The sequence below is a fragment of the Filicampus tigris genome, chromosome 14 (assembly GCF_054856515.1).
Source record: "Filicampus tigris isolate MCC_2025a chromosome 14, RoL_Ftig_1.0, whole genome shotgun sequence".
NCBI lineage: Eukaryota > Metazoa > Chordata > Actinopteri > Syngnathiformes > Syngnathidae > Filicampus > Filicampus tigris.
In genome coordinates this window covers 1,461,021-1,479,350 of record NC_141230.1, presented here as the reverse complement: position 1 = coordinate 1,479,350, position 18,330 = coordinate 1,461,021, and the positions used below count along the sequence as shown (strand labels likewise).

General features: G+C 43.2%; 1 protein-coding gene across 2 annotated transcripts in view; it reads left to right on the top strand.

The window, feature by feature from the left end:
- Positions 1-17,041, top strand: part of ifngr2 (interferon gamma receptor 2) — a 66,762-nt gene extending 49,721 nt beyond the window's left edge. For both annotated transcript variants that reach the window (XM_086052277.1, XM_086052275.1), the window contains exons 6-7: positions 3,948-4,090; positions 16,062-17,041. In XM_086052277.1, coding sequence (XP_085908403.1) covers positions 3,948-4,090; positions 16,062-16,160 — 242 coding nt within the window. In that variant the 3' untranslated portion in view covers positions 16,161-17,041. The remainder of the gene's footprint in view (positions 1-3,947; positions 4,091-16,061) is intronic.
- Positions 17,042-18,330: the final 1,289 nt, after the last annotated feature.

Below are 18,330 nucleotides of genomic sequence, written 5' to 3'. Positions count from 1 at the left end.
ATATTCAGCATTTCACATTTACATCATTCCAATTTGAAATTCACATTCATCTCATTCAACTCATATTGGTCAAGCTTTTCAACCCACCCAGAATTCCTATTTCCCACACATTCAACTCATTAAACCTTAAAAAAACACAAAAATGCAACTATTAACCATTCATGTCCATTGGAACACTCAACTTTTCACATTTAGACCTTCCCAATTTCCACAAATTCAAGTCCATTCAACTCACGTTCAGCTTTTCAACACCCCCAAAATTCAACACCGAGGTCTCCCCAGTGCGGCGGCCATCTTGGACAGGCGGCCATGTTGGGCAGGGACCTTATCTAGACTGGGTATACTCACCCCGAGATCTCCTCAGTGCGCCGGCCATCTTGGGCAGGGACAGTAGCTAGACTGGGGATACTCACCCTGAGGTCTCCCCAGTGCAGCGGCCATCTTGGACAGGCACATAAGCTAGACTGGGGATACTCACCCCGAGGTCTCCCTAGTGCGGCGGCCATCTTGGGCAGGGACATTAACTAGACTGGGGATACTCACCACAACGTCTCCCCAGTGCGGCGGCCGTCTAGTGAAAACGTGGCCATCCCCCACCGTCGCTTTAAAGAAAGGTTTAAAACAAAATAAAAAATTATCAATATTGACTGATATGAAATACTTAGATTGTGACAGTTTTTCAAACATATCACAGTCCTTCTAAGCACGTTGTTTAAAATGGAGTTTATTTAATCTTTATATCGACCAGTTTATTTCACCCTTTCTTAGTTACATTGACCTCTTATTAAAGGTTAAGTATTATGTTGAAAAGAAATTCAATATGTATCGATATCAACCAATATGAAACACTTATAGTGTGATATACTTTTCAGTCATATAGCCCAGCCCTACCAGTATCGGTATTGGAACAACACTAACCCCATTGTCATACTAAAGCTGAGGATGGCCTCTATGAGGCTCTTACAAACTGTTTCCATAATGTGCTTGCTTACTCTGAAGGAGTTGAGCTTGCGAAGTAGATGGAGGCATTGGTTACAAGATTTAAAAATGTGGTCAGTGTTACTGAAGTTAAGGTTGCTGTCTATGTAACTGCCTAGATTTTTTAAATGATTTACTATCTCTAGAGTGTGTTGTCTAATCAATTGGGGCTGCACAGGGTTCTTTTCATAAACAACTAGCTCCTTAGTTTTAGTTACATTAATCTCTCTGGAACTAATATGCACCAGTTTGGAGAGAAGATATGTCTGATCTATATACTTCTTCCCCTACTGAGTCTCCCTTTATATAGCCCCTTTGAGACAAAAGAGTCTCAAAGGACTTCACAAGTTGACAGTTTACAAAAATCTATGACATTTGGCGTCAGCCTGCCCACGGGCAAAGAAACAAACCCCCAAAAATTAGGGTTATAATAATCAGTAAGGATCGACGAAGTGAGCGAGACGAGAGTTGGAATGTGAACTTGCGGAAAAACAGCGGACACTGTTTTTATGTCCATACAGCGGACGTTTAGGAGGTCGGATGAAAGAGGTGAAATAGGTTGGATGAAAGAGGTTGTATCAAAGAGGTCGGATGGGCGGGCTTGCCCGGCCCGTGGGGCGCCTCTTTGAACAGCCCGTGGTACTGCTGCTACAAGTACTCCGCCGTTAGAGAGGCGCCATGGCCAGTGAAAGTCACGAAAAAACAAATTCCAACATTTTTTGGGGGCGGGGGTTGGGTCCACACATCGATACGGGAGGGGCACCCCTGTTCCCCAAGCCAAAAGATGGACTTGTTGAACATGAATGTGGGGTGACGATCGCGGTCTTGGCAATGTCATCTGGATGCACAGGTACCCCTTCAACAAGTCCATCTTAGAGAACACTCTTGCGTCGTCTAACTGAGATGTGAGGTCAGCCATGTTGGGCAGTGGGTAGTCGTCAGGCACAGTCTGGAGATTTAGAACGCGATAATGCCAACACGGCCTCCAGCACCCATCGGTCTTCTTTATCATATGTAACTCTCGACGGCCATGGACTGGACGCCTTCTGGCACAAGCCCATCTTTTCCATCTCTGAGAAGGCCTGTTTAGCGGCTTGCAGCTTTTCAGCAGACTTGAACACTGTTTGAAAGACCTTGTAAACATGGTCGTAGCGGCTGCCCATCGTGGCGATGCAACTACTGACCAAGCCCGTACTGCCATGACAGGGCTTTAGTGGTGTGGTTTGGTAGGTGTGGACCTTAATCAGTCGGCGGTTGGCGACATCGACCTATAGGCAGTAGTAGATAAAGAAATCCGCACCCAGGAGCGGGGTCTGCATGTCGGCGATGGTGAAATCCCAGGTTAATGGCGTCCAGACAGCTTCAGTGGGATCTTCGTCGGTCGGTTGTGCCTCGAGAGTCTTCTCGGTTCCGTTGTCGGCGACCAGTGTCTTTCTACCTTGATCTCCGATATTGGGCAGGTGTTTGTCATCCGGTCCAGCGGGGTAGATTGATTGGATCGGGCCCGTGTCGACCAGAAACTTGCTTCGGGATAAGGAGTCCGTATGATAGAAAAGCCTGCTGTGTCCAGTAATAGCATTCAATGGCATAGTCCTGGTGCCGGCCGCTACTAGTTTGTTGAACAATTGCAGTCAGGCACACAGTTGCAAGCGGATGCGCCAAATTTGTCATGGTAAAAACACATACCACACGGCATCAGCTGTCCACGGCGCACAGCTCGGGCCTGTTTGACTTGTGCCAGACCCCGTTGGGATGGCTGAGAAATCCGCGCCGGCTCGATCAGTGACGACGCAGGCCTGGCCTGTTCTCTGTGAGGCGTTCTCCGCATTAATCAGGTCATCGGCCCACTAAACAAGGTGGGTCATCTCAAGGGTATCTGCATCGTGGAAGACGGCCCTTACAGAGGAAGGTAGAGTTTGAAGCCAGAGCTCGCGTATCAGGTCGACTTGCTTGTGCGCTTAGTTGATGGATCAGTATCGGGAAGGTGAGCAAGTGCTTACATTCATTCCAGACGTGGTCGGCAGTCCTGTCACAAAGCGGCTGACGCGGGAAACAGAGCAGGCCAGGGCCCGAGCACCCGAGCAAATATGATTTCAAGTCATCATATTTTATCTTGTCCAGTTTGTCGTCGAGCCATGCCGAAACCTGAGGGAATATTGAGACAGGAATGGATTCCAGCACGTAATTGGCTCTTGTGTGTTCGTCGGTCACTTTGTGCAGCCTAAACTGTACTTCGGCGGAACCAGGAAATCGGTCCCTGTGCAGAGAACGGCAGAAGCTTCACTGCAACGGCGTGAATGATCGCCGCCAGAGGTTGATTTGTTCATGCCTCTTTGGACATTGTGGTGTGTTGTAAGAAGATCGGGTCACCAGTTGTAACAATTGACGTAGTGAGCAAGACGAGAGTTGTAATGTGAACTTGTTTATTCAATAGCGGACACAGTTTATGTCCCTGCAGTGGACGTGGCGGGGCTTGGATGAAAGAGGTGAAAGAGTTTGGATGAAAGAGGTCGGATGGGCGGGGACGCCCCGGCCCGCAGAGCGCCTCTTCGAACAGCCCCTGGTGCTGTTACAGATCCACCTCCTCCACCCTATTAACTGCATTTTAGACATCAAATTCTGAATGGCAGATAGCTTTCTCCAGTTTAACCAAATTACAGTCATCAGATATTTTTGGTTGTTGGGGGGTGGGGGGGGTTTAGTCAGCAGTTCTGAGGCCTAGAGAGAGAAACTTTTAACCAAGTACGTGCAATATTCTGAACCCCTCACCAGTAGTGAAAAAGTAGTGCTTCTCAAACAGTCATTCTCTACTTAGATACTGAGAAACTATGTGCAGTTACACCCATTACACTCCTCAATTGAGATATATTTGTGGGCGTCTTTCTTGCAAAACAGTAAGAATACTTTGTTCTGTTTTAAAATGCATTAAAAATGCTAACAGATTATACCTATTTTTTTGTGTTTTCCAGGCCCAGGAACAAAAAAAATTGAGAGAACAATCGCCATTGTGCTTGTGCTTGTTATTCTAATACCATTCATAGCATACATCCCGCTCTTTCAGAGGAGGAGAATCAAGGAGTGGCTACAACCTTCATACAAGATACCAGATGCTGTGAGTAGTAATAAATATTTAAAAAATAAATACATTTCAATTAGGGCTGGGCGATATGGCCCAAAATTCATAACATGGTGTCAGTTGAATACCTTCACGATACATAATTAAAGGGACATTGTGTAGAATTTAGTGTCATCTAGTGGTGAACTAATACAATGCAATTACCTATGTTCAAAGCGTGTGCATGTTGAAGCACGCGCACTACAACCATACTTCACAAGCCTACCACCAATTTCTTCAGCAGAGGCGCAAGCAAAATTTAATCACAAACAACTTCCAGTATTCCCTCAAGTGACGAAGTAAGTGCATTGCGTTTATTACATCTGCTGTAGTCATTGATCCAGCAAATTTGTGATTGGGTGATTGTTTCCTTCGGGTCTTGGTAGCAGAAAGATGGCGGCAAGACATGTCAGCGGCCTGTACAGTGAGGCGCAACCCATGTAATATAATTACTAGGGATGGGACGAGACAAAAATCCCACGAGATGAGATGTCTCACGAGATTGAGTCCGCGAGAACGAGACGAGATTTTTGCTAAATTTTTAATATAAAAAAAATACCTAATGTAAATTTTTCAATTTTCAAAATGTTTTTTATCGAACAGACTACAAAAAATTAATCATCTAGCTCTAAAGTGCAAATGCAAACAGGAGTCACTTTCGTTACATGCGCTCAAATATTGCTGCAATAACAGCTAAAGCTGAGATCTTTCCTCTTACTGAATACTTTAACAAAATCGAACTGTGCTCATGGGGCAGTAACTCAATTGTATATAGTGTTTTATGTTAATTTATTGGCTTTATTTATTTATATTTTTATTTATATTTTGTATATTTGTTAATATTTATTGATATATTTATTAATAGATGAATCACTGCCTCTTATTGTCTTTTTGGTGTATTGTATTGTTGTTAAAGTGCTTTGTTACAGCTCTGCCTGTTATGAAATGCGCTAAAATGGTATTGTATTGTAGAGTTCAACTTGTTTCTCAGTCAATCTTCAACAAGAGGAATGTCACTGCGTCTGTGTCATGATTTCTGCAACTCGTCGTAGTTCTGGGCTCCTCAGAGCTGCAGATACGGCACCCCGCTCAAGATCGCGAGCCTCCATGTCCAAAGAGTTGTTCTAGCGCGTGATTATGTCCATAATTTGTTTGTGCGCGGGCAGCTCGAGCTGTCTTTATTTCGACGTCAAAAGTGCTGCTGCTGTTGAACATCGGTGAAAAAAACAAACTATACGCTTGACACACAAACATGACTTTGCGTTCATTGCCCGCACGATAAGCAATGTGTGGCTCAGAGCCAGCCTCACGTATCGCCACATCCATGTTGCGAGCGTTATTGGTCACAACAGCGACTCCATGATTTGGCCTCGGAAGTTCCCATTCGGTGACAGCTCCTTTTAGGACATCTGCTATATCCACCCGGACTCCAAACCACCGTCAAAAGAAAATAGATCTCCTGCTGTGCAGGGACGAGAAATCTTGTGGCGTTCTAATCCCACGAGATCTCGTCCCATCCTTAATAATTACAATTACTAGACCTACGATTATATAAAAAAATGTAAGTTGATGTGATAGAACATATTTTTTGCATATTATTAGAATTAAAATGAATGGGCTTTAAAATATCAAAACATTCTACACACTGTCTCTTTAAGGGTAAAAATCCATGTCATTTCTGAATAGGTTAATTATATACTCATTTATAGATTGAGAATGATCAAATAAATAGTGATAAAACAAATGAGAAGAATTGGGATAACATTTATTGTGCAAGTCTGTCAAAATTAAATATTTGCACTCCCTAGTGCAAAATAATGCAAACAAAAAAATTATAGTTGCTTTATATGAAAACAATACAAATGGCTTTCAGGTTAATTTTCTATATTTCATTCAAATTAATGTGCCCATGGATTAATGCATTAATTGCCCTTTATCGATTCTGTTTCAACGGCAGTAAAGAAAGCGAGTCTATTCAATTAGATTTCCGTATTTTTCGGACAATAAGGGACACTTAAAAATTCTTTAATTTTCTCAAAAATGGACAGTGCGCCTTGTGTATGAATGGAAGTTGGCTTTTCAGTTCTTCTTTTCCTACACCTTTTCCCACTAAACTGTAAGGTCCCCAGTAGGGTGGTCCTTAAAATTAAAATTTGGAAATTCTAAGTTCCAACCCTCTAAATTTGTTGAAAACTCTTCTGGTGAAGTTTTGTTTAACTCAGACAAGATTTACCCCTGCCTCAATGACCTTGAATTTTGCCCTTAAGACACCCAAGGTGCGTTTTTGTCTAGAGGTAACTGTGACATAAAGATTGAAATTTGTATTAAACTAACATTTTTAACATCCATTCATGTATTATCTACACCGCTTATCCACACAATGTTCGTGGGGAGTGCTGGAGCCTATCCCAGCTGTCTTCGGCCAGTAGGAGGGGGACACCCTGAACTGGTTGCCAGCCAATCGCAGGGCACACAGAGACAAACAAACATCCGCACTCACAACCACACCAAGGGACAATTAAGAGTGCCCAATCAACCTACCATGCATGTTTTTGGAATGTGGGAGGAAATCAGAGTACCCGGAGAAAACCCACACAGGCACGGGGAGAACATGCAAACTCCACACAGGAAGGCCGGAGCCATAATCAAACCCACGACCTCTGAACTGTGAGGCAGACATGCTAACCAGTAGACCACCGTGCCTCCCCAGTTTTGACATCAAAATATTACATTTAAACTTTAACCCTGATTGTTAAATGTTGTTGGACTGTCTGTTAAACTGTATGTTAAACTCTTACATGGTCTTCAAAACTCTTCTTTTTGTAGCCCAAAAAGGAATTCTGTAGAATATTGCAAAACCACTTGAAAGAGAGGTTGCTGAGAAGTTGCTGCTCATCACTGGTTAGCTCACGTTGAGCAAAAGGAAATGCCTTATCCTCCATTTGTGACAATGTTTAAAGCATTGGCAGCATTTCTTAAAGACTTCTTCAAGGATTGCCTGAGCATCACCCTGCCCCTTGTTTTGTTTGACATTCCTTATCATTGAGCTATTCTATTTTTGTCAGGGTAGTGTCTCTTCATTGCAATGTTCAATCACAATGTTCGACGCATCATTCACTGCCTCCTTCACAGACTTCTTGTTTTGCTCAATATGGCAGATCAAAAGTCCAAGTGCTTCTTCAGAGTAATTTTAAGAGCGACAAATGTCTTCAATTGGAGCAATCAAATAATTCTGCTTAGCTGCAGCCATGATTTAAAGATAACACCTCAGCCAAATGCCAAATCAAAACATCATGCGGTATAACAACATGACTACAGTGCTAAACCAAATATCAACCAAAACCCTTATGTACCTGTATTGATTTGGTTTACAATATTTGACCACAATGACAAGCTTGGTTTTGGAAAATTCAATCCCTGGGCACAGTGGGATTGAGGAATCCAAGAGCATTTTAAACTTCAGCACTGATATGTTGTTGTCCTTTTGTCAGCTATAAAACAAGATGAGGCTAAACTTCGAGATCATCGAGGCAGGGGTAATTCTTGTCAGAACTGGGAAAATTTTCACCAGAGGAGTTTTTCCAACTATTCCAACAAATACAAGGGGGTTGGATCTGAAAAAATATAAATCTAAAAATTTACCCCTTTGGAAGGACTACCCTAGTCCCCAGCCTCAGATATGTGTTATCCTTCAGTCCCTTTGAATACGTTTACATGCAGTCAATATTCGGGTTAAGGTCAAAATTCTGATTTCTGAAACATTCGGAAAAACACGTTTACATGCGTGAGCGGACAGAGGTACGCCCGCATTTGAATAACTGGATTGAAACGGCGACGCACAGTCGTCGTGATGCAAATACGTCATTTCCGCTTGTTACTTGCTACCATCAATAAAACATTGTATTCATGTCACTCACCACAGGAATAAAGCAGTCGGTTTCCTCCGCGTTCCAAAAGTGTTCCACTGTGTTACGCCTCTGAGATTCGCCATGATTGTTTACCTCTCTGCTTGTGTATTTCTGGCCAGTTGCGTGCCAGACATATGGACTTATACCACGTATATATGTGTCTACTGTCCACACTGTGTATAATTTTTGCCGTAGAGACCGAAATTACTGTGAAAAACGCCGCTAAGGAATCGCTGTATTCAAGTGAAGCTCGCTACGGTGAGGATGCCGTGCTTACAAGCACTTCCTCTACTACAAAGACCAAGATTCTATGCAATCACTTCCTCTACTACAAAGACCAAGATTCCTTACGGTTGAGCATGTGTAGAGTTTCCCGTGCATTCGGGATATTCCGATTGCCGTATACATGCACGCATAAAAAAAGGAGTAATCCAGGCATGATCTTCAGAATTTTAAAAACCTGAATAAGGCCATATTTGAGTTATTGTGCACATTTAACATGGCTTTTAAAACCCGAATACTGGCAATATTCGGGTTTTAAAAGGTTTATTGGCTATGTGTAAACGTAGTCTTTGACTCCATACTGTTTTGCCAGGAGAGCCACTTTTGTTGGAGCTCTTCCTTCCTATCAGCCATCAGTGCCAAGTCATCTGCATACAACAGTTCCCATGGTCCCCCATCCCCGTAAGCTGTGTAATTCACACCAGAAAAGTCCTTTGGTCCACTTGTATGGCCCGGACCAAAATCTGACCTCATTTTTTTGTGACTACTTTTTTCAAGTGAACTATTCTGTAAACACATCAACGCGTGTGATGATTGGTGCTCACATTGGGCAGAAATGACGAGTGCGGCATGCAGATCACAAACCCGGAAATGGAGGAAAGCATTAATTTCCTTCGTGGTGCATTCTTGCTCTGCATATTTGTGCTGTTATTAGAGCTAAAAATAATTTTGAGTGGCAAGAGCAGATAATTCAATGCAGGTTTTGCAATGCTATGTTTCTAAATTTTGGAACAGCGTTTTTCTCTTCTGGATGCATAGTGCATATAAATGTGATTGAAATAAGATTGTTGGTGAACTGAGAATGTTAGTGAACAGAGAATGCCTGCAGTAACCCAGAGGAGCATGCTCTGTGTGCTTTGACCCACACAATATGCTGTCAACGGCACGTCTAAACTAAAGACGAAAGAACAGGATTAATCAACATTCACTACGGGCTAATATTTCCCACGATGTTGGGCTGCGTTGGTTTGTTAAGCCCAAAAAGTTGCACATATCCTGTATTTAGTGCGGATCAGCAGTGGTTTGTATTTAGACCTGTAGCGAACCGTACCGTCCGTTTGGAAGCGCAACGAGACCACCTCAAAAAGTGGGTGTCCGTATGGTTATTTGATGTGCACCAGGATTCATTTGTGTGTATTCACACCTGCATAAGGTAGAGACCAGCATGGGAAACTAAGCCTGGTCCGTTGAAAGTGGACCACACAGTGCAGATGTGAATACACCCTTAGGCACCAATATACTAGGTGTCTTTGGGTGCGATCATGTACTGAAACCAAACTGCATATTGTTAATGTTGACCAGTGATTTTAGCCTCTTCTGTATTACCTTCTCAAACACCTTCATGCCATAGTCCAACAGGGGAGTAGGGTTGCCAAGATTAGCCCACTAATCACGACGACTTCCACGATCAAAATCATCAACAATTAATTTTAATAATTGACGCATGTCAAGTCAAAAGTCAAGTCAAATTTATTTATATAGCCCTTAATCACAGTAAAGTCTCAAAGGGCTTCACATATGCACCAGATCATATGCACGACATCCCCTGATCTTAACCCCCAGGAGGGCAAGGAAAAACTCCAAAAAACGGGAAAAGTGAGAAACCTCGAGAAGGGACCACAGATGGGGGAATCCCCCTTCAGGATGAACAGGCTGCAATGGATGTCGAGTGGGCAACATTGAACACACATTACAGTACTCTACAGTGTTTGTTAGTGATGTGAAAGTTAATCAAATGAAGTGCTGCAGGAAGATGACATCGATGAAGTGAGCTAGGGCCCAATTGTCGTCAATGTAGACAGCGCCTCCCAGGATGTGGTCAGCTTGCAATCTTGTAGCAGTCAGTTGCTGTTGGATCAAAACAGCAACCTCCAATTCGGTCATCATCATCTAGTTCCCAAGCCTGGGAAAAGGGAGCAGAAAAAGAATAGAAGCGGCAGTAAAGAAGCCAAAACAAACAGTTCAACTAAATGCAGAATCGTACAAATAAGCCTTAAGTCGTCTTTTAAACATTTCTACTGAGGTAGTGCCTCTAATATCCGCGGGTACGGCATCCCAAAGCATCGGTGCCCGAATAGAAAATGCTCTAGAGCCTGTGAACTTCTTTTTGGCTCTCGGGATCATTAAAAGGCCAGCATTTTGTGACCGAAAGTTCCGGACCAGAACATACGGTATCACTAAGTCGACTAGATGCCGTGCAGTATTTTGTAGGTAAGTAACAAAACCTTGAAATCGCATCTCAAGTGGACTGGGGGCCAATGCAAATTGGCTAATATCGGAGTAATATTATTGAACTTTCTCGTCCTTGTCAAGAGTCTTGCTGCGGCATTTTGGACTAACTGCAGAATTTTAATACTAGACATGGGAAGACCAGAGAGCAAAACGTTACAATAATCGAGGAGAGATGTAACAAACGCGTGGATTAAAATTTCTGCATCACTATTCGACAGAATTGGACAAATTTTAGCAATATCACGGAGATGGAAAAATGCGCTTCTAGTAATATTCTTAATGTGCATTTGAAAAGACAGAGTTGGGTCGAATATAACACCAAGATTTTTTGTTGAATCACTTTGGGTAATAGTACATTTATCGAGCCTCAGAGTGGTGTTCATAAGTGCCGATGACAAGCAGGGCCAATAATCAACATCTCGGTTTTATCGGATTTAAAAAGCAAAACATTGAGAGACATCCATTGTTTAATCTCGGCAAGGCACGCCTCTAAATTACAGCAATTAGCCGGGTTTGTTATCTCGAGCGGCATATATAATTGGGTATCGTCGGCATAACAATGAAAATTAATGTTATATTTACGTATAATATCACCAAGCGGAAGCATGTAGATGCTAAACAATAGGGGTCCTAGTACGGATCCCTGCGGGACTCCAGGTGTAACTTTCCAAAACTCAGAAGTTGCATTGCCATGAATTACACAGTGCGTCCTTACTGAGAGGTAAGAATTAAACCAAGAAAGTGCTGAGCCTGAGATACCAACACATCCTTCAGGCGTTCTAATAGTATGTTATGATCGACGGTGTCAAAAGCAGCACTAAGGTCAAGTAAGAGTAGTATTGATGAGGTGTTGGAGTCCATAGCTAAGAGAAGATCATTAGTCACTTCAGCAAGAGCCGTCTCAGTAGAGTGATGGGCTTTAAATCCTGACTGAAGAATTTCAAATCGATTATTAGCGGCCATATAGTTACTAAGCTGTTGCGCTACAACTTTTTAGAGAATTTTCGCAATAAACGGGAGATTTGAAACCGGCCTATAATTACTGAGGTTCTCTGGATCAAGGTTTGGCCGCTTAAGCAGAGGTCGAATAACAGCGGTTTTAAAGGCTGTTGGTACAGTGCCCGAGGTGAGTGATAAGTTAATGATAATTAAGACGGAGGGTCCTAGGGTTGTAAACAATTCTTTGATGAGTCGGTGATAAACGACCATCTAAAAAGGAACCACGTTGTGGCTGATCCCCAATTTCATTTCTTACATGAGGACAGTCGAGTCTGGTAGCTAGCTGGAGTTAGCCCACACAGGCTATCGTGTGCATCTGATGGAACACCGCACGAATGTCCTGTTGTGGTGCGCTAACTAACGTTTATTAAAAAACAAACAAACAGTTTTTGTATACAAGCGGTTGACATCCAACAGCAACCTCACAGTCACTGGCGACTGTGTCATGCACAGTGTCAGAGCTGGGCACTTTTTGCCGGTCCGTCCTCCGTCTGCCACCTGGGTACCTTTCCATCCTCGTCCCCCCGTCCTTATTCATAAAAATGATTGTCCTCCTAACGGACGGGGTTGTCCATCCTTGTCCTTTTAAAGCGGTTCCATACTTACATTCGCCTCCACTCACTTACCCCCCCCCTAAAAAGTCCATGCATGACGGTACGGGAGGTATGCTAAGGGCAGAGGTTGATTGAAAGCTCTTCAGCTGGATAATTTACTATTCAAATCCGCTTACCTAATTGGCACCCACTTCTGGGTTAACGGTTTGATGAACCGCTTGCCACCACACATATGTGTGTACGGAGACAAAGTGAGCGAGTCGAGAGTTGTAATGTAACTGCTTTATTTAGTCACAGTCATTGTTTATTAGGGGTGTAACGGTCTTTGTATTCGTTCACGGTTCGGTGCACACATACGACAAATACGTCTGATGGGAGAAAAAAAAAAAAAGTCAACGCCTGAGACCAAGCGACCACCACATTTGTTGTTCAACTGTGTGTCGGCGTTGTTCGACCTCCGTGTTGCAGGTAACACTTCAAACATGGTGTATTAAATTGGGTTATTTGTGTTGTGGTCCAATTTGTGTTTTGCCGAGTTTTGTTGTTTCTGAGGCTATGAATGCATCACACGGCTCGCTAGATGGGAGGGGGTGCGGGCGAGAGAGGAGGAGCAGAGGACGCTTTGTGAACGTAACGGTTGTTGTACTGTATTGGCGTCGGCGGCGGCCCACAGTAGCTGGTTGGACTAATAAAATGTGTTAATTAAACTACGGCGTGTTCTTGGTAGACGGTACAATGCTAACACATGTAAGACGGCATCACACCGATACAGTTACCGGGGGTAGAAAAAGGAAACACGCTCAACACCAACAACTTATCCACGCTACTTTTAAGCGAAGTTAAAGCAAACAGAGCCAAAGATATTAGTAATCACTGAAGCGATCGGCATATACACAGCAACATCTATGCGCCCATGTGCTTTAGTCTAGGAGCCGGGCTTTAAACGTTTATTAAACATGCTGGAGCCCCGTTACAATGTTCCATCCTGGGCGCATATTAGCAAGACTGTGGTCCCTGTCATATACAATTGCACAAGAGCCGTGGTGGAGCATGAGCTGTCCTCTGCTGCTCTTATAATGAAGTTAAACTTACTAGTTGGCATGTGCTACCTGATTTTATCTGCAACCTCATTCTATCCATACACGGGGAGAACATGCAAACTCCACACAGGGAGGCCGGGGCCGGGATCGAACCCACGACCTCTGAACTGTGAGGCGGACATGCTAACCAGTCGAGCACCGTGCATCTTTTTTATTGTTATTATTATTATTATTTATGAACAACCCTAATACGCAAGTTTTTATTCTATTTTGTGCTTTTATAACAGGGAATGTTTTTTACTTTATAACAAATTGAATTGTAGCTTGCTCTCTGTTAAAACTAAATTTGAAAAAAACAACCTAGTCTTATGCATTTGAGACTTATTGCTGTACCAAACCCGTACCGAACCGTGACCCCCATACCGAGGGACGTACCGAAACGTGACTTTTATGAACCGTTACACCCCTATAGTTTATATGCCAATGCAGCGGATGTGAGAGAGGTCAGTCTGTGAACGGAGACGCAGGGAGCGCTTCCATTGGTCAAGCCCTTCGGGTTGCTGATTGGCTCGCTGGTTTCCGCGCTGCTTCTGGAGCACCGACTGGAACATCAGTCCGTGTATGGAAATTGACGTACAAGCATCAGTCCTCGTGTGGAGAAACAAATTGCGCAGGAGCAGTTTCGGTGCTGCTACGTATGTGTGCACTTGTCCCACAAATAGGATAGCTGTGAGCTATCACACAGTGAGCAGGGCTGAACTCTCAGTTAAAGGACCAGTACATGAAACAGCAAAAATGATTTTAAAGACTGAAGAAAGCAGGCAAAAATGACCCTGAGTCACCGAACGTGTGCAGTGCACAGTGTTTCCGCCGGGGCGTTCCCAATGCAAGTATGTGAAGTTGGGTAACTAGTGATGCATTTGAAGCGTTCGGAGGCAATTTTTGTCGTTTGCCCATTTCGCCGAGTAGGTTGAGATGAACTTTGGCTGCTTTGCGCATGAGGGACGATTATTGGAATGGACTAAAATCCATCTCCGCCCTTGCTTAGTCCGCCCTTTTTTTAAAACTTGTCATTCCCCCATCCTCCGTCCCAAAAAATGGGAGTCCGTCTGGGACGGAGGGATGGACTGTTCCGCCGCCGGGACGGAATGCACAGCCCTGCACAGTGTTGCGTTTATGAACTTGGACATATCAGCACTCAAATTAACAGAAAAGTACAACATGACCTTCTGTATTATTTCAAGCATGTTTTATGCAGGCCCACTAGTTGAAACAAGGCATTCTGAATAATATTGCGTTTGTGGAATAAGAGTTAATCCACTCTTTTTTAGCCATTTCTGGGGGCGACCATTTTGTCACTTCTGTTGACTGAAAATGACATCACAACTGCTCAGGGCTCAGGTAACGACCAATCACGGCTGACCAGTTTTCCGAAGCTGAACCGTAATTGGTCGTTACTTGAGCCCTGAGCAATTGTGATGTCATTTTTGGTTGACAGAAATGACAAAATGGCCGCCCCTTGAGATGGCTAAAAGTGGGTGGATTTTGCTGCTTAACTCATATTCCACAAACACATTAATCAGAATGCCTTGTTCCAACTAGTGGGCCTGCATAGAACATAATCTTTAAAAAAATATGTTTAGGTTGACTTCCACTTTAATGGCAACACCTAACAAAACCTAAGGCACGGGTGCTCAAGTCCATCCAGCCTGTTTTCCATCTCTCCCTGCTTGTAACACACATGATTCAAATGAAAACAGGCGGTAGGGGCTCTTGAAGACCGGACTTGAGCACCCCTGACCTAAAGTTATTAGAATATATTAAATTACAGTGCTATGAAAAAATTATGTTCCTCCCAATAATAATGTTTGGATTAAGGTTAAATAAAAACAAAATTAAAAATCAATTCAAGTGTAGTTTTCTTAAGTTTTAGTTCTTTTAGCACAGTGCATTTCCCTAATTTTACTCATATAATTTCACTGCCTTCTACATTAAAAAAGGGTTTGGTGCCCCAAAAAAGTGAAATATGCTTACTAGTGTTTCTTTTAGTATTTATAGGTAGTTTCATAGTATTTGTGCAACTCAGCATAGTGTATAGTCTTGGGTTTGATTTTAAAATGCATTAAACATTTACAGCTAAAAAAAATTAAAGCCACAGTATCACATTCAATTTCAATTACTCGATCATTTATAAACATGTCAGGATTTCTGGTACAAGCGGCAAAGTTTAATACAAGTTGAATGTACTATCATCTTTATTGTCTTTATTATTCATTTGTACATACCTAAAATAAGTATAGCTTTAAACTGCCGATGGTCATACAAGAGCAGCTTGCTGGTGCTATTATGCCATGATTTACATATGATCCAATACATTTTGAATTTTCTGTGTCATTTTTATTTATTCTTCTTTAAAAAGTAGGCGGGAGAAAATGGAAGAAAAATCATAGGGTTAATTTTGTGAAAAAATTGTAGATTTTATTTTTAGTCAATATCGCCCACCCCGAATATTATATGTACGGTATATGTCACAGGTGTCAAACTCAAGGCCCAGTGGCCAGATCCGGCCCGTGGCATCATTTTATGTGGCCCATGAAGGCGAATCATGTGTTGACTTGACATGTTTCTTTCAAATTGTCTTTACTTTTAACACCACATATGAGATATTGCAAACATTTGTTACCAATCCCTACTTTAAAATAAACTGAAAAGAGTTGAACAAACTATTTACTGGCTTCTAATTTCAAAACTAGTTATCCACCAATTTGTTGTGTTTATTTGATAATATGAAGCAATCATTTCTATGGATTCACAATCATAACGGCCCTCCGAGGGACACCAGAACTATGATGTGGCCCGTGACAAAAATGAGTTTGAAACCCCTGGTATATGTGATTGTTTGATGCAATATGTTCAAATTTCACTTAATTGCAGTGTTGTTGTTCTTCCACAGGTCTTTGAAGCACGTGACCAGTCTCACATTCAAATCTCCACCAACAGCCCAACTGAGGAGCTCAATGACATTTCGAGCATGGAGTTTAGAGGACAGTGAATGAAGCTACCTTTTACCCACGCTCACTTTCTACAACTTGCCAATTTATCCCAGTTGTGTGATTGTTTTTATAAGAAAAAAATCTTGAAATGAATGTGTAACCCTCATAAAATAGAGTACTGAAGGCTTGCTATAAAATATTATTTTCTATGACTATTTTTCTTTCATTCCTCCAAAAGACACAGGTGCACAATAATTGACTAATATTTCACAAATTACTTAATTGATTTATTTTATGAAAGTGTTTCAGATTGAAAATGAATTAATCCAATCAAAAGATGAGAATAACGGGAGCGGAAACGATATCTCAGCCTATCGAACTGCTCGTTCGATCGGAAGTCACTCCCTCTGCCCTACCTACGGAGAGAATGCAATTGCATGTGGCAGTCACAGGCCGAGCGCAGGCAGAGCGGATCGTACACGAGGTACGGACAGAACATCATCAACATAAACGAAACCTGAAGCAAGAATACTACGTGGATTGACCTCAACGTGCTGTATTCTGTGCTCAAAACCATTCATGGAGATCGATCAGTTTTTTTTTTTTTCAACTTCCTCGTGACGGATTGTCATTCTGACCATCCGTTTGGATCGATGGCGAGCCTTCCCACTTGGATCTAGTAAGATACTGTGGATACCTTCCTTCTGCCGCACTCCCTGGTGTGGAAGGCCCCAAAGCTGCAAATACTGCACATTCACCCTCCATAGACATGAACATGAACTCCTTCGGACTTACCTTTTATTTTATACCCCGGGAACTTTGGACTTATACTTGTACTCACCTTTTAGACTTTTTCTGGACTTTCAAAAAAACTTGTACATGTGTATTGGTGATTGTGGTGGATATTTTTCTGCACAAAGATATTTCCAATTGAAATGTATACAGCATTGTTATAAATTTATCCAAAACTTGATATTGATAATTGGAACCTTGGTTATTTACCAAAGTTCTAATTGTACTGGGTACACCCTAAATCTCTAAAGATTTCAAATTTACCATCCATCCACTCATTATCGATACCGCTTATCCTCACAAGGGTTGCGGGGCGTGCTGGGGCCTATCCCAGCTGTCTTCGGGCAGTAGGCGGGGGACACCCTGAATTGGCAATCAGGAGGAGCACACAGCCCGTTGGTATGTAGCGATCTCGTCAGCAATAGCAGCGCATTGAGCCAATAGCACTATGCATTAACGATCAACGAGAGGGAGCGCCTTACAGAAGCGACGAGCAACTCCCCGCGACACTCCCAAGAACGAAGACCGGAAGCGATGGACGAGAGGGGGCGCCTTACTGAGGCGACAAGCAACCCCTCTACGCACCCAAGAACGAAGAGCGGAAGCGATCGACAAGAGGGGGTGCCTTGCAGCGGCGACAAGCAACCCCCCATATCGAGAGTGCAACCACAGGGGGCACCCTGAAGAGGTCACGAGCAGCCTTTCGCGCCAAGAGCACAGCTTGGTGAGCGGTGTAAGGGCTCCGACTGAAGTCATGGAGAGGCCGAGCGCGAGAGGGATGACCAAGTTGCCACGCTACAATGGGGAAGAGCCACCGGAGACATACCTTATTCAGGTCCAAATGGCAGCGCGGTTCAAGAGACAGCGGTCCAAGATGCTCTCGCGTTAGAAGGAAGGCAAGGTACTACAGATCCTCACCAACCTGCAGTCACACGAGCAGCTTAACTGGCAAGCACTCGAGGGGGCCCTGTTACGGCGGTTTGGACACTGCAACTATGCCGATGACGCCAGAGACAAGTTGTTTAACCGACAACGGAGGACAAACGAGATTTGGCGTCACTGTAACAAGGTTACAGTACGTTCAGTCATGAGGCACAAGAGAAATTGGCCCTGCAAACCTTCATCCGGGGCCTTCAACCACAGCAACTCAAGTAACATGTTCGCCTGCACGCCCCGAAGACATTGCCAAAATGCTCTGAGTGAGGCTGAACGCGTCAAGCACAGTGAGTGACAGCGGGGGAGATAGTGGGCCGAGACACTGAACCCGCCGCACGGAACTGGCGGACAGCGTGGAGCTTGTAGAATTGATATAGCACTACATTTTAAACATTGAAAAATTATTTCACTTCAACCAATGCAATAGGTAAAAATACAATATTGCTTGGTTTAAAGAACTGAAATAAATTGTATACCATTTTACAAATTCATCCATCTCAT